At 39.1% G+C, this 17,308-nt stretch overlaps 2 protein-coding genes across 2 annotated transcripts; one reads left to right on the forward strand and one right to left on the reverse strand.

Moving 5' to 3' along the window:
- Window positions 1-2,276: 2,276 nt before the first annotated feature.
- On the reverse strand, window positions 2,277-3,855 carry LOC108346692 (cytochrome P450 94B3). The gene has a single exon (XM_017585752.2). It carries the CDS (start codon window positions 3,853-3,855, stop codon window positions 2,350-2,352), a length of 1,506 nt encoding a protein of 501 aa, XP_017441241.2. The 3' UTR covers window positions 2,277-2,349.
- A 10,294-nt stretch (window positions 3,856-14,149) lies between these two features.
- LOC128193942 (cytochrome P450 82A4-like) lies at window positions 14,150-16,788 on the forward strand. The gene is made up of 3 exons (XM_052868138.1): window positions 14,150-14,170; window positions 16,045-16,313; window positions 16,416-16,788. Exons 1-3 carry the CDS (start codon window positions 14,150-14,152, stop codon window positions 16,786-16,788), a joined length of 663 nt encoding a protein of 220 aa, XP_052724098.1.
- The last annotated feature ends 520 nt before the right edge of the window (window positions 16,789-17,308 follow it).

A 17,308-nucleotide genomic window follows, 5' to 3' on the forward strand; every position in this document is an offset into this window, starting at 1 on the left:
CTAGGAAACACTCCTAGCTCATAGCAGAGGTAAAACCCTCTCAACGACGAACGGTAAAGCCCGTTCCCTAGGAAGCACTCCTAGGTCGAAGACCGAGCGGTAAATCCCCCTCGGGCAAGAGGTAAAGCCCTCTCAAAGACGAACGGTAAAGCCCGTTCCCTAGGAAGCACTCCTAGGTCGAAGACCGAGCGGTAAATCCCCCTCGGGCAAGAGGTAAAACCCTCTCAACGACGAACGGTAAAGCCCGTTCCCTAGGAAGCACTCCTAGGTCGAAGACCGAGCGGTAAATCCCCCTCGGGCAAGAGGTAAAGCCCTCTCAAAGACGAACGGTAAAGCCCGTTCCCTAGGAAGCACTCCTAGGTCGAAGACCGAGCGGTAAATCCCCCTCGGGCAAGAGGTAAAGCCCTCTCAACGACGAACGGTAAAGCCCGTTCCCTAGGAAGCACTCCTAGGTCGAAGACCGAGCGGTAAATCCCCCTCGGGCGAGAGGTAAAACCCTCTCGACAAATGTCGAAGGCCGAGAGGTAAATTCCTCTCGGTTCCTATTGAAGGTCGAGCGGTAAATCCCGCTCGGTTAAAGGATGAAGGTCGAGAGGTAAAACCCTCTCGACAAATGTCGAAGGCCGAGAGGTAAATTCCTCTCGGTTCCTATTGAAGGTCGAGCGGTAAATCCCGCTCGGTTAAAGGTTGAAGGTCGAGAGGTGAAACCCTCTCGACAAATGTCGAAGGCCGAGAGGTAAATTCCTCTCGGTTCCTATCGAAGGTCGAGCGGTAAATCCCGCTCGGTTAAAGGTTGAAGGTCGAGAGGTAAAACCCTCTCGACAAATGTCGAAGGCCGAGAGGTAAATTCCTCTCGGTTCCTATTGAAGGTCGAGAGGTAAATCCCGCTCGGTTAAAGGTTGAAGGTCGAGAGGTAAAACCCTCTCGACAAATGTCGAAGGCCGAGAGGTAAATTCCTCTCGGTTCCTATTGAAGGTCGAGCGGTAAATCCCGCTCGGTTAAAGGTTGAAGGTCGAGAGGTAAAACCCTCTCGACAAATGTCGAAGGCCGAGAGGTAAATTCCTCTCGGTTCCTATTGAAGGTCGAGCGGTAAATCCCGCTCGGTTAAAGGTTGAAGGTCGAGAGGTAAAACCCTCTCGACAAATGTCGAAGGCCGAGAGGTAAATTCCTCTCGGTTCCTATTGAAGGTCGAGCGGTAAATCCCGCTCGGTTAAAGGTTGCAGGTCGAGAGGTAAAACCCTCTCGACAAATGTCGAAGGCCGAGAGGTAAATTCCTCTCGGTTCCTATTGAAGGTCGAGCGGTAAATCCCGCTCGGTTAAAGGTTGAAGGTCGAGAGGTAAAACCCTCTCGACAAATGTCAAAGGCCGAGAGGTAAATTCCTCTCGGTTCCTATTGAAGGTCGAGCGGTAGAACGCTTTCGGTTCCGCCAACGCAGCCTCCCTAAAACTCATCAGTCCTATAGTTAACCACGGCTAAAGCCGACCGCTTAACTCGGACTTGGGGGGCATGTATCGTATAAAATATTAACCGAACCGAACGGTTACAAACAACCAACCGGATATTCAGGTAATCTGTTTATATTTTATTCTGTTTATATTTTATTGGGCTTATATCAACAGCTTAAGATCCATGAGGTAAATTATAAATACAAAGCCAAGGCCAAAGGCCAGGTAGGTTCCGCTTACGCATTATTTACTCTACGTTATTCTCCAATACTCAGTAGTGATAAACATTCACTAAACATTCAACCAAGAGCCGAGGCTCTTCAAATCACACGCCTAACTTGGGCGTCGGAGTACCTTTTGCAGGTACATCCACCCTCGTTCAAAAGGAGACCGATCGGCTTGCGTCAACACCGATCGACCAACAGCTGGAGTTTGGAGGCGAGCGAGCGGCACAGGCGCATCAACAGGTTAGTTTCTCGGTCCCAAAACCTTCCACCGAAACAAGTTATAAATGTTATAAATAAATCATTTTTTTAGAATATTATTAACTTTATATCTCCTGTAGATATATTTTGTTAGGTGAGAGTGAATTAGGACTAATTATTCATATTATACACATATATTAAGAAACATTTAAAAAGTAATTAATGTCGTGACTATATTATTTAATAAAAGAAAACTTCAAAAAAGAAAGATTTCTTAATGGTGGATTGAATGAGTGAAATGGTGACCGAATACCCAGTTTCCTTATTCAGATAACATATACTAAAGTTTATGTTTTATTTTTGTTTAAATTGAAAACCTTAAATACGTATAAAGATTGGTTGCACACTAAGATAATGACATTAATAACTTAATTTCTTCTCCCATTTGTAGCACCACAGAAGCTTGAGTGTCACTTTGTCACTCAGTTCCTGCTCCAGTTCTGCTGTTGATCCTCACTTTGAATCCTCCAGCCATATGAGCTGTTAAAAGAGGAACAAAACGCGGGTGCTCATCAGAGACTGGCGAAATAACAAAACGATTAAGGATAGAAGCCACCACATACTCCATCTGAATAAAAGCCATTTCCCTCCCAAGACAAACTCTTGGACCAGCCTGAAAAACCGGAAACTTATAAGGATTCACACACTTCAGAACCCCATTATCAACATTCTCTTCATCAAACCAACGTTTTGGTTTAAACTCATAGCAATCCTTCCCCCACAGAGCCTCCATTCTCCCCATCCCGTATGGAAAATAAGTCACCCTGTCCCCTTTCCCCACGTGGGTCCCATCAGGTAACACATCGGCACCACTCGCATGCTTCGAGTCCCACGCCACCGGCGGATACAGCCTCATCGACTCACACAAACACGCCTTCAACAACTTCATCTCTTTCAAACACTCATAATCCAAACCCTCACATCGGTTATTTCCACAGTAAACCTCTTTCACTAGTAACGCTTCTTCCTCTCGATGCTTCGACAACAACCATAACAGCCACGTCATCGCCGCCGACGTGGTGTCTCTCCCCGCCATTATCATGCTTATAACCATATCCCTCACCACCGTCTCCTCTTGCCCTGCCTCCAACAACCTTGCCAGCAAATCGGTGCCAACGTTTTTTTCATTATATGTCATTTCATCTTTCTTTCCTTTTATGATCTTCATAACCGACTCATGCACCAGCTTCACGGCTTCTTTCAGAGCCTTCTCTGACCCCATGTTCAGCATTCTCTTCATCTTCCATAGCAGAAACACTGGCGATGCGCCGCGTGCTGCGCTCACTTCCGAGGCGGTGTCGAAAGCTGTGAGAAGAGACGGCAGCGGCTTTTTCAGGTCCAGGCAGCACGGGTCGTAGCCTAGCGACACCTTGCACACCGTGTCGAACGTAAGTCTTCGCAGCACGTCCTGCAGGTCGATCACGTCTTTCTCACGTGATGCCTGTTCAAGTAGTGGAATAAGCCTGTGTTGGACCTCTTCCTGGAGAGTTTTCACGATGAAGTCCTTAAGGGAGCGCGTACTGAACTCGTGGCTCGCTAGCTTGCGCTGCACTTGCCAGAGCTCGCCATCGACGTTGAAAATCCCGCACCCGAGAAGGTCTCCAAGGATTTCGGTGAAGGGTTTACCTTTGGGGAAGTTGCCGAAGTTGGTCTTCAGAATGTACTCTACGTTGCGGGGGTTCGCTGTCACCACCGTGCGACGCGCGCCGAGCCGGTGAACAACGATGGTGTGGGTCGGGGATTGTGCTATGTGTTCGGTGTACCAGTCGAGGAGACGGTGGCGGTTCTGGTAGAAAGAAACGAGGCATCCAATGATAGGGTGTGAAGGAGGTGCATGGTTACGGTGATAACTATATTGTTTTCCGTTGAAGAAACTAAGGAGAAACACGAAGAACAGTAGAAGAGTGAGGAGGAAAATGAACATGGCTGTGGCTGTGAGTGTTTGTTACACAAACTGTACTGTGATGATGATTTTCAGGCTGGAATGCAATGTTAATCCTTGGAGCTATATATATAGTGTCATCACGATCCTCTAATGTTGTATAAATTGACTTCTAGAAACAAGGTTTTCTTATAGAAAAATATTGAAGAATACTAAAAATGTACATTGAGAACTTAGAGAAAAAAAAGGAAAATAATAAATTTATAAATTATGAAATCTGATAAGAAAAGAAAAAAAAAATGAAGTGTGCAAAGAAATGTAGATAAAATAGAAATATATGTATATCATTGATTTTTATAATCACAATACATAATGTTATATGCAACTAGGTCGGTGAGCTTCTGTTTTGAACTTCAGGTGATCGCAACATGTAGTGTAGTGTCCTTAGTGTTACCGAAGGCACAAAAGAAATGCGCCGCAAATTAGTAAATGGTTACAAGAGGTTGCGCACGTGGTTCATATGTCAAAAGAATGATGATAACATACATTTCAATTTGTTGATTATATCAATTCAATACTAATTATATAATAATTTTATTTTAAAACTAAAATAATTTAGGAAAAGATGCCAATAAAAATAAAAATATTAAATTTTAATAGGTGTAGAAAACGTAACACTCAGCACACATAAGAATGCAACACTTGTTTCCCCATATTAACTACAAGTTTATTCCATTGTAAAATTTTATATCAAGGTTTAAATCTTTGGATGGTCCTCATATTTGGTGAGGAATCTTAAGTATGTCATTTCTTTTGAAATGGTTTCAATTGGATCCTAAATTTTGTAAATTAGTAACAATTAAGTTTTTTTCGTAAAGTGGTAAGGAACAATGTCAAGGCAAGCTGACACTAGTACAAAACAGACCTTCTAACGCGCTATATATGCCTCAGTTAACACGGAACCGAAGCGCAAGGGGTCTACTACCTCGGGTTACAAAAAAACCGAGGCCTAAAGCATTACCATGTTGACCATCAGCTGACAAACTTTTTAAATTCATCTTACTGCCTCGGTTACATTCAGAACCGAGGCCGAAACCTTTGCCACATAGCCTGCTTCTCTGCTACTCTCTCTGACAAACTTTTTAAATTCATCTTACTGCCTCGGTTACACAAAGAACCGAGGCCGAAACCTTTGCCACGTAGCCTGCTTCTCTGCTACTCCTCTGCACAACGTCTGATTGACAGGAATACTGCTTCGGTTATTGGCAGAACCGAGGCAGAAAGCTTAAGCTATGGCATCGTTTGGGTGCAACCGAGGCATATAGTGATTATATTTTTTATTTTCTGCTAGTATAGGCACCGATTGTTGTTAAAAACCGAAGCAGTATACCTTTAGTACCTCGGTTTTCTTGCTAACCGAGGCAATATATCCTGTTTATCAGCCCCTCTCCCGCGACGGTTCCATTCTTCTCGCGCGAACTCTCGCCTCTCGTTCTCCGTCATCGTCGCCCCACCACGTCGTTCAGTCCCCACCACACTCCGGTGTTCTCACGCAAGAAGGAGCATCGCAGTGCTTCCTGGCCAGCTTCTCGGCAACGTCGTGGCCAGCTTCTCGTCTCCGGTCTTCTCCTGCAACAGCGTTGGTGCCTCGTCGCTGCCTCGCCACCGCGCTCCGTCTGCCTCGCCGCCGCGCTCCGTCTGCAACGTCGCCGGCGTGCTGTCTCCCCACCACTGCAGCAGCGCTCCGTCCCCATAGCCAGCACGCTCCCTACTGTGTCCACTACACCGCCGTGGTCTCTCCCCATTGTCGCCATTCTCTACGAAAATTGGTAATTTTTATTGGATTCACATTGATTTTGTGTTGTTATATTATTATCTAAATAATTTATGTGTTTGTATGACTAAGAATTAGTTAGATGGATTGATTATGCATTTGTTTGAAAAATGGTGTTTGGAAAATAGAAATTTTTTATAGTAATGTTTGTATATGTATGTTGATAGGAATAACTTATGAACAGAACTTAGAAGAAAGGAATTCAAAAAATGGAAGTGAAGTTAGTTAAAAAAGTAAAGATTGAGTATTTTAAAAAGAATTGATTCAAAGAGTGTAACTCAAGGTAGTTAACAAAATATAAGACATAAAAAAATAACAAGATAGATAGATTTTGAGAATTGACGTTATTTACTCTTGGTTGAATATATTGTTTGCTTGAATATATTGCATGTTGCATATGTTATTATTTGTTTGGTTGAATATATGTTGTTGTTGTAATTTAGCCTTAGTTTCCCGTTTGAGATTCAATACAAAAATTATTTACTATCTCCAGACTTTTTGAACAAATGTACTTTTTACAAATGAAAATAGAGGAGATGGTAATAATAATTTACAAGTATTGAATCTTGAATTGTCCGGTTGGACAGTTTAAGAAGAGTAATAACTTTTTCATAGTTTATTATAACATATCAATTTTAATATACATGTCTTAAATTTCATGAAAATTTGTCGTTGTGTTTTGTATTGATCTTCGGGTGCATATTTGATTGTGACTTATAATCACTTTCATTTCGTGTAACCTGAAGACCAATGCGAAATGCTGGCAAAATTTCGTGAAATTTAAGATATGTTGTTTAAAATTGATATGTTTAATAAACTAAAAAAAGTGAATCTTCTTGAATGGGATAGGGTCAAACCTTGAATACAAACACGATCAAAGTGATCATTCAAGATTATTGAAATTGTGTAAACAATTTCAGTAAACATGCGTACGGATAGAGGGTGGATTAATTTACCCCGCATCAGCACTGAGTACGAGAGAGGGGTAGAAGACTTTATAGAGTTTGCGCAACGTAATGCGAGTACAAGTGGTGATGATGAAGTCAAGTTCAGATGTCCGTGTGTGAACTGTTTAAATGGGAGGAAGTTGAACGCAACTGATATTAGGGAACATCTTATCTGTGATGGTTTCATACGAAGTTATACAACATGGATATGGCACGGCTAATTAACAGACTTTCCAACTGTCTCTCCAACTGAAAATGTTTATGATTCCACAATGGATATGGTAGATGAAGCAGAAGAAGACAACTTAGAGGACATGATCCGCGATGTTGGCGCAGAAGCTTTTGCCCAAGCGCATGTGTATGAAACGATGTCCACTGATGCGGAGACTCCTTTGTATACGGGTTCAACTAAGTTCACACGGTTGTCAGCGGTGTTAAGGCTCATGAATTTAAAGGCGAGCAATGGATGGAGTGATAAGAGTTTTACAGAATTGTTGTCGTTGTTGAATGAAATGCTGCCAGATGGAAATACGTTACCTAATCGTAATTATGATGCCAAAAAATATGCTTTGTTACATTTGCTTCCATTCAAATGATGTTACTTAACATTTTATAATTATGATGATATATTGTAGTGTAATAGACAAATGGGGTCATACGAATGTGGTTACTACGTTATGTTTTGGATGATGACCATCATTCGTGCACATTACACCACTGGATGGGAAACGGTAATATTTAGGTTTGAATTTTATGTTCTCTATATTTGGATTTCATATACACTAATTGAAATCATTGTACTTTATGCAGAGATTTAATAGGACTGCTCCAATTCCAGAGAAGTCAATCCAACTTGTGAGGAAAACACTTGCAAGATATGTAATTCATTTATATAATAGTATGTAGTAGTAGATATTAGGATATACTAAGTTTTAAGTTTATGTTTCTAAGTTGTTTTATGCTTTTCTACGTTACTATAAATTGAACATGTACATTGCATTGATTTATGCTTGGTCCCTTGATTTATGATTGCATTGGATTTATTTATGCTTCTAAGAATTTGATTTATGATTTGATTCAATAAATTTATGTTTTAATATAGATTTCATTTAAAATATATGTTTCTGCAACATTCTGGACTGTTCTGGTTATTGAAAAATATGCAGGTCTGTTTTTGTGAATGGGAATGTTGCAGAAACAGACACCATTTTTAAAAAAAAACGTACTTATATGCCTCGGTTCTGGTCAAAACCGATGTCGAAAGACCACTTACGGCCTCGGTTGTGGTCAAACCCGAAGCAGAATGTGTAGCGAAGGAGGAAAAAAAAATTGAATCTACTGCCTCGGTTCAGGACACACCCGAGGTAGTAAAGTGGAACGTACGGCCTCGGTTGAGAAGAACCGAGGCCTAATGTGCTACGAACAAATAAATTAAAAAAACGTAAATCTTTTATGCTTCGGGTGGGGCTCAACCGAGGCCGTAGAGTGGGACTTTATGCCTCGGTTCACAACCGAGACCAAAAGTGTCTGACTTTTTACCTCGCCTGAATATGCCTCGGTTCGTAAACCGCTGCCTATAGCCAAAAATAACCGCTGTCGTTTCCCCTTATTGTACTAGTGTGACGTGGATGATTTTATTATATGGAAATGAAATTTAAATTATAACGTGAAATTTGATAAAGTAAAAGAAAAGAAAAAAAGTAAAAGGAAAGAGGAACACAAGTTTTTTCTTTCTCTCTATTCGTCATACCGCCATGTCATCATTTTCAATTTCACAGAAGCTACCACCGACCATCCAATCCTAAATAGAACCACCATGAGGCCACTGGAAACTACCATGGGAGTGGATTAAAAACTTTTCATCGTGCAGAAAAATTCAGTCACAAATTTGCGAATTTGAATCATTAAACTCTCAATCTCACTACTAAGCACAAAGCTACCATGGAACATGCAAAAACATCCAAATCACATAACCCAAATTGCGAACGCATCTTCTCCTCCACTGCGCCTCCATAAACTAGAGGGATTCATACCTGCAAGAAAAAAAACCCAAAACACGAACTAGAGGAACACCGCGTAAAACGAACCAAAACGTGAGCCTTCATTATCTGCTTCCTCACGAATCCTTTGCCTCCACACCAACATAGTGTGAAAAACAACCTTGCTGCACAAAATCCCTAGTTTTCACAATACCAAATCCATAATTATTTTTTTCTAACCACGGTATCCAATTAAATAATGTCACTTGATAAATTAAACTTTCAATTTCACATTATATAAAAACATCTATATGAGCATGTTTAGTGTGCACCACGTTTATAGAAAGACTTAATTATTACGAATTTACAAAATTTAAGATTCAATTAAGACTGTTTTAAACAAAAGAACCCACTTGAAATTTTTCAATAAATACGAGAATCATCCAAGAATTTAAATCTTATATCAAATATATAGCAAATTTATATATATATATATATTTTAAAATTCTTATTGATCAGAGTATTCATTCTATGCTCATTGATGTTATATATAAAACCAAATTTATATATATATATATATATATATATATATATATATATATATATATATATATATATATATATATATATAAAAGATTTATTTTATATATAACATCAATGAACATGGAATTAATACTCTAAGAATTTTAATATATATATAAAAGAGTAAAGAGAATTAGGTTAATGCCACTTACGTATGTTTATAAACTTGTGAACTTCTATAAGTAAAGATAGATAAAAGAGGAAAATAAATTCAAATATTATGCTGCTTAGATTGCTAAATATTGATAGTCATTTCAGAGCCACATCTCGATCTTAGTTTCAATACTGAACAAATTAGACCGTTAAATATTGGACAACTTGATTTAAATTGAAGTTTATAAAAGGATATAGTCTGGATATTTCAGAACTGGATAAATATAGTAAAATTAAATAAAGATTATTTTTAATTAAAGTATCTAGATTGTTCCAAATTAGTAATTTGATTGTTATATACCACGTAGATAATGATATGAAATTATCATTACTATTGTTATTCTGGATATATATTTTTGAAAAAATGCAATTTTTTTTACTAAATATTTAAACAAAATATTTTTATATTTAATTATAATGTATTAGGTATAATTTGTTTTAGTCTTAAGTTTTAGGCATATTTTTTAAAATTTTAAGATTCGATATTAAACTTAAAGGGAAGATAAGATATTTCAGTAAAAGAAACATGTCATGCTATTGACAAACATTAATCATTAACAAAATTTGTGAAATGTCTCCATCATTTAGAACAAATATGATAAAAAATATAGATAAACACGAGGATTATAGATATATGTTTTTTAAGCACGTGTTGCATACCGACCACTTTTTCCATTTGTTTTCTTCTCATATGTATGAGATATCCATAGCTTCTAAATCAGTTGTCAAGCGATTATACTTGATTGAGCATTGCAGCCTTCTTAGTCCGTGGACTTTTTACACCACTATGCTACGAATTTCGTTTCCGAAGAAAGAAAATATAGTGGACGGTCCTCCAATCATTATTTACGCATACATTTTCCGTTATTTTATTTTATTTTATTATTTTATTGCATCACCTGTGACGTCTAAGCTTTTATCTCTTACTTTTTCTTTCTTCCACTCATTTCAACCTAGAGGCAAGTTTCACTAGTACATTTAAAGGAAATGGCACCGGTTAAATTTGCTAATAGGCACCGGTTTTTGAACCGAGGCATATTCAGACGAGGTAAAAAGTGATCAACTTTATGCCTCGGTTCTGGAACGAGACAAAAAACGGTTAGATTCGGTCTCGGTTATCAAAACCGAGATTGTTCTTCTCGTTCTCCTGCCTCGGTTGGAGGCTAAACCGAGGCAGTAGGGTCTTTTTTTTTATTTTTTTTTTCGTTATGCATTATCAGTAGGGTTTTTGAACAAGGAGAGAACTCAGATTAGGCAAAACCCTCACCCCTTTTTGTAGATCTGAACACATTAGCTTGCTTTGGAAATGATGACAAATTAACACAAGAATTTAATTTTGGTGCCTCAAGCAAATTAACACAGAAAAGTTAACACAGACAACATCAGATCTGACCCTAATTTTACTCCAATCTCAGATTCAAAGAAGCAAGTAAAACAAAATCAGATTCGAAAAACCCTAATTTTACCCCAATCTGACCCTAATCTCAGATTCGCACCACCACCATCAACATCAGAAAAACCCTAATCTGACCACCACCACCACCACTATCACCGCCGCCACCATTGACGCACCACCACCGCTTGCTCTTCCCTCCAGAGGCGACGCACTCGCAGGAGATTTTGGAGACCGAGAGAGCGACGGAGCGAGCCAGCGAGAGAGTGACGGAGCGAGACCGAGGGGAGAGAGGCGCGAGAGCGAGGGAGGCGCGAGAGCGAGGAAGGCGCGAGAGCGAAGGAGGCGAGGTGAGGGGAGGGAGGCGCGAGAGCGAGGAAGGCGCGAGAGCGAGGGAGGCGAGGTGAGGGGAGGGAGGCGCGAGAGCGAGAGGGAGGCGAGGGGAGGGGAGGGAGGCGCGAGAGCGAGACGGAGGCGAGGTGAGGGAAGGGAGGCGCGAGAGCGAGAGGGAGGCAAGGTGAGGGGAGGGAGGCGCGAGAGCGAGAGGGAGGCGAGGTGAGGGGAGGGAGGCGTGAGAGCGAGAGGGAGGCGAGGTGAGGGGAGGGAGGCGCGAGAGCGAGGGAGGCGAGAGTGAGGGTAGGTTTTCGTTCACTGGGGAAAATATTTGGGGAAATAAGAGGGTTATATGCCTCGGTCCTTCTGGCCCGAGGCAGTAGAGGCTGATACGCCTCGGTCACTCCTACCAACCGATGCAGTATACTCCTTTTTGGCACCGGTTTTTTTTAACCGTGTCAGAAACTACTAATTAGGCACCGGTTGCTTTCACAACCGAAGTAGTAACCCTTTTTGGCACCGGTCAAATCTGAACCGAGGCCTATAAGGTCTCGTTAATTACAAAACTGTCACCGTGTTTGAATAGACAGCGGTTTGGTGTAAACCGAGGTCTATTGTGCGAGTTTAAAAGCCCATTTTGTACTAGTGTTTTTCACTGTTTGTAGTTTTTCGCCAACCATAATTTACAAATACATGGGTATTATTTATTAATTTTCTCACGTTTCGAAAACGAAACACTATAAACATATTAGTGACGACTGATGTAAAAACTTTAAAATTCAACGGTAACTAGAAAATAATTTTGATTTTTGTATCCTAGGATGTGACCATGAAAACACAGTTGTTAATAAAGTAGTATGTATACCCGCAACAAATGCAATAATTCAACAAAGCTCATTTAATATTATTGACTTTAAAGTCATTAATAATAGTTTAAGATATATTTTTATTTGATTATATTTTATATACCTTTCAATATCATATATCAACAAAAATATTTGATTGGTTTATCATATCAACAATAAAATATAAATTATGTCAGTATAGAAAAAAAATTCATTATTAAGTTTTATATCAATTATAATTTACTAGGTATAGAAAGTGCAACTGTGAAAGTATTGTAAATATGGAAGCATTTTAATACCAGATAAATCTAAAATTAGTATAGAAAGGGTCTGGCGTTAAAAGTGTAATAAATTAGAAAGATTTTTCATACTGGTTTGGATTTATAACTAGTATAGAAAGCGTCGTGACAAAATTATAATAAATTACAATTTTCTTTATAAAGGTTAGACCTAGAACTAGAAAGTGACATGGTGGAAAAATTAAAATATTGGGGAAGACTTTGAATACTGATTTTTCACTATAATCTGTACATAATATCTAATCTTCCTTTTCCTCAACTCTTTCGCGCTTCACTTTTGTTCGTGTTTCATCTTTGCTTCTTTCACATCCCCTTCACTACACTGGACCTAACTTTAGTTCGTTGTTGACCCTTGTGTTGGTTCCCCTTTGCTCGCATTTCCTCTTCTTATTGGTTGCCCTCATTGGTTCCCCTTTTCGCACCTCTACATAGGCACTTACCATGATAATAAAAGTTTTTTATACTAGTTAAAAAAGGCTTTATATACCAGTTTTCAAGCCAGTATGAAAGTTGGAGGTATAAAAAGTTTTTTATTTTTTATACTGGTTCTATATATAATAATATTTAAAGTATTATATTTATACCTAATATTTTGGGAGTAGGTATAAAAAGTCTCATTCATTGCTAGAAGAAACTTCTTTTTTACACGTGCTTGTGTTAGAACATGTATAAAAGAGTCTCACTTTTATAACTGGTGGTGTTATAACCGGTGTAAAAAACGAGACTTTTTATACTTGTTATGACTTTAATCGGTATAAAAAGTGACACATAAAATAATTTCTAAACTCAAAATGTAATATTAAAACATCTAATCATTTACAATGAATAATTTTAGTCAACGATTTGAGACGTGTCATCAAATATGTACACAATGAATAATTTTAGTCAAATTATAATATTAATGGTTTAAGATCTTAATTATAAAATGTTCACATTACCAAATTTCATGAGTCAACGACATTGGCGAATATAATTTTCTGCATGTGCCTTATGATATAATATCCGCACTCAAAGCTTCCCGCTTGACGTGAGCACTATAAGTTAAATTTATAACGTATCATAAAATTTATAGTTGTATTTATAGTTTGAAAGATTAACTACTTATAGTTGGTGCAATGAATTGTAACTTCTTTTTAGAGACGATATGTGTTCTCTACAACCTTGAATATGCCTTAACCATTCTATAAAGTTAAACGTACATTGAAATGTGTCCTACGGAACCTAGTAAAATTAGTTATGAAGAAAGAGAACGAAGATGTCCTGTTTGTGTTTGTGACTTCAGGAGACATTTGTAACTCTATAGGAGAAAGAGAGATCTTCAATGTCAACTTACCAAGTTGTTCTAGAATTGTTTGTTGTGGCGGCTGTGGCTAACTTTTTATACCTATTTTTATTGTAACTGGTGTAAAAAAGGTTCTCATATTTACAAATCTGTCACCACGCCACTTTTTATGCCTAGTGAATTTTAACAAGTATAAAAAATAGCTATAAAAAATATATTGTTCACTTGTGGCTACTCCTGATGTGGTGGTGTTGCTCATGTTGTGACGCATTCCCTCCTTCCTCTCTCGCTCAAACTCCCGTTTGATGTTGCTCGTATTATAGTGGCTCGCTCATGTTTAGGATTTGGGTGAAGCACAAATGAAACATTCTTTGTTGTAGTGGGTGGCGCATTCTCCCATTTTTCCCGTGTTGTTTCTATCATGGTGGGGTGGGTCGCTTATCACTGCTTATTCTCTCAATTAGGGTTTTGGTGAAGCACAATTAAGGTAAATTTCAATCAATACTTACATATGTATTTACTGTTTAAGATTTTGAGTTTGCATCTATTTATTGTTACATTACATTTTCTGTGAAGAAAATTCGCTATCGTGAAGTTCTCCATTTCTTAGAACTTTATGTTTATGTGCTATTTCATTCAATTAATGTGATGATTCTTCTATGTTAGAACTAATGAGAAATCATGAGGTAATGGAGAAGGCACAGAGTGAGGTGAGAAAGGTGTTCAATGAGAAAGTGTTTGTGGATAGTTGTGAATACTTAAATTTGGTGATCAAATAAACAATGAAGCTACATCCCTAGAGACATTGTTAGTTCCAAGGTGAGACATGTGTGATCAATGGCTATGAATCCCTGCAAACAGTGATGCTGCAAGTGAGACATCACTTTGAATGCAATCCTTTTGGGTTGGAAGGAGAATTTTTCCTATCAGTAGCCAATTTGCAATCTACAAAATATAACAAAAAATAGACAATTTGAATCTCCATGTATGATAATGAAATCATGTTTCACCATACGCGGATTGTTAGCAGCTAAGCCAAAATAGATAGAAAATATAAAATACAAAGTTATGTTACCTTTTGGAAAAATCTCCATCTTCTTCTCCATCTCACAAAGAACTAGAAAAATACTATACCCTTTGAATATCTTCTTCGTCCTTTCTAGTAAAAGCCACCGGCAGCAAGTTCCCTGTCTAGAAAATCAACACTGTTTCTATTGCAGAAGAACAGGATTTTCCAACTTCATCTGTGCCCTTGTCTGAACCATCAATATCATCATCTAAGCTCTTTTCCAAAGAAAGATTGAACCTGAAACAAAAAACAAGGAACAATATGAAGATAACTGATTTATCAACTAGATATTAAAATCTTTCAACAAGTTCAGCAACCAAAGATCTATTAGGCATGCAGTAAAAACAGGACATGAAAATGAAAGATGCATAAGATACCATAAAACAAATGAAAAATATTCAAATAAATTATACTAAAAATACAAGTAAAAGGAATCACATAATATATTTTCACAACAGGATAGTTCATAGTAAAAACTATAGGTTGGACATAGGTTATATATAGACGTAAGTTAGATAGAAAAAGTCCAAGAGCGTATATGCAAAACAAATTCCCAACACGAAGGACATGACCTTAGAGGAATATCTTTATTTGATGAAAGGATGAGAGAACGAAAGAAGAAAAAGATAGAAACTATCCAGTGTTTGGTTGTGAAGAAACAAAGCTAGGGAAGAGATAAAGTTTTGAAATATAAATTTGAGGGAAAGTAGAAAGAAATTAAAGTTCAAATTTTTATTTTAAGAAATCAGCTCTTTTCATTTTCGTTTTACTTTCTCTTCAACCAAACAGGAAAAACCATCATAGTTTTTGTTTTTTACTCTGTTTATTTTCTCTAACTTATAGTATTTAATAGTATTTTTGTAGTACTTTAATGGGATTTACCTAAGTGAACCTCAATTAATTAAGTGCTACGTAGGTTTATCCTTCATTATCGTATCTTAACATGTACTAGTAAAAAAATGGGATTAGAAAGCGCAGTATACGCTTCGGTTTAAGCAAACCCGAAGCGTATAATAGTGCGGTGGCAGAGTTGTATAATAGCTTAAATATATGCTTCGGTTGTCCCATAACTGGTGCCTAAAGCATGCTACTAACTCGGTTCTACGTAAAACCGAGGCATAAAACTATGTCCAAACCTGCTCCGCTGACAGTTGTTGGGTCTGATAAGAGCTACTAACTCGGTTGCTCAGCAACCGATGCCTAAAGGGCACTACTAACTCGGTTTTAGACGAAACCGAGGCATACAACTCTTGCCACCTAACTCGGTTCTCACGTTAACTCTTCATTTTCACTTCTTCTCTCTGTCTGTGGTCTCGGTTCTCACATTAACTCTTCATTTTCACTTCTTCTCTCTGTCCGTGGTCTCCCATTCTTCTTCTCTTCTTCCTACTCACTCCCCTCGTGCTCTCACTCCCCTCGTGCCTCCGCCGCTGTACGTCCTCCGCCGCTGCCTCCGCTGCTGCCTCCGTCGCTCTAGATCCACCGCTCCAGATCGCCATCGCCAAACCGCTCCAGATCGGCGAGCCCTCCGTCGTTGCTGCGTCCGCCGCCGCTGCCTCCGCCTCTCTAGATCCACCGCTCCAGATCGCCGTCGTCAAGCCGCTCCAGATCGGCGAGCCCTCCGTCGTTGCTGCCTGCCTCCGCCGCTCCCGATCCACCGCTCCAGATCGCCGTCGCCAAGCCGCTCCAGATCGTGTTGTCGAGAGGGAGGCTTCGTCGGGAACGAGGCTTGCCGTCGCAGCGGCGGCTGACGCCGTGGCCGAGGCCGACGAGGAGACGAAAGCGTTCGTGGCAGATTGCGGTTCTCTGATTTCGATTGTGTTTTTTGTTTGATTGATTCTCTGGGTTCTCTGATTTCGATTGTGACTATGCCTTGGTGGAGTTAGAAGTTCAGGGTTCCATCAATTGTTTTCTCATTTGATATTCAACGTTGTTCTTCAAATGGTTTTGGGAAAGCGATATTTTAGTTTAGGAACCGTGGATGATGAGAAGGCAGGGAGATGTGTGAAGGCTGTGAAGGAGTTCATGCGTCTTTTCGGGGTGTTCACAGTGGGAGATGATGTTCCTTGGTTAAGATGGTTTGATTTTGGAGGCCATGAGAAGGCCATGAAAGACACTGCCAAGAAAATGGATAGTCTTGTAAGTGAGTGGTTAGAGGAGCATAGACAAAACAAGGCTTTGGGTGGAAAGGTTGATGGATTTCAAGATGTATATATGTTCATACATGAATTTCGATTCTCTGCTGTAACTTTTGTATAATTGCTGATGATGACGAAAAAGAAAAAATCACTTTACTGCCTCGGTTAGATTTAAACCGAGGCATAAGCACCCATCCCTATACTACCTCGGGTGGAGTGAACCGAGGCATAAGCACACATTTTTTTGACTCGGTTCAGAACCGAGGCATAAAGCTAATCATTTTTTACCTCGTCTGTATATGCCTCGGTTGCAGAATCGATGCGTATAAGCGAAATTAACCGGTGTCATTTCCATTCATTGTACTAGTGATGATAATCTTTTTTAAGGATGATGTTTTTTTTAAACGACATTATCTAGGCCTTATACTATATAATATCACTCAGGCTTGAGGTTGTTATTATAAAAAACAAGTTACATGGCCTAGGCCAAAAACAAGTTGCTTCCGAACCGATGCCATAAAGGGTATATGGCCTCGGTTGTATGCAGAACCGAGGTCAAAAACCATTCTTAGAAACTAACAAACAGGTCATCTGTTTGATGAAAATCGCTGTGCAAGGATTTTGGTCTCGGTTGTCTGTAG

This window comes from Vigna angularis, chromosome 9 (assembly GCF_016808095.1).
Source record: "Vigna angularis cultivar LongXiaoDou No.4 chromosome 9, ASM1680809v1, whole genome shotgun sequence".
NCBI classification, from domain to species: domain Eukaryota; kingdom Viridiplantae; phylum Streptophyta; class Magnoliopsida; order Fabales; family Fabaceae; genus Vigna; species Vigna angularis.

What these genes read in the sequence shown, in the direction of transcription:
- LOC108346692 (XM_017585752.2), bottom strand. Translation starts at nt 3,855, where the DNA reads ATGTTCATTTTCCTCCTCACTCTTCTACTGTTCTTCGTGTTTCTCCTT.
- LOC128193942 (XM_052868138.1), top strand. Translation starts at nt 14,150, where the DNA reads ATGGAGAAGGCACAGAGTGAG. An exon ending in TGGAGAAGGCACAGAGTGAG is followed by an intron (nt 14,171 to 16,044) that starts GTGAGAAAGGTG and finishes AAACCGCTCCAG; the next exon opens with ATCGGCGAGCCCTCCGTCGT. An exon ending in GCCGACGAGGAGACGAAAGC is followed by an intron (nt 16,314 to 16,415) that starts GTTCGTGGCAGA and finishes TGGTGGAGTTAG; the next exon opens with AAGTTCAGGGTTCCATCAAT.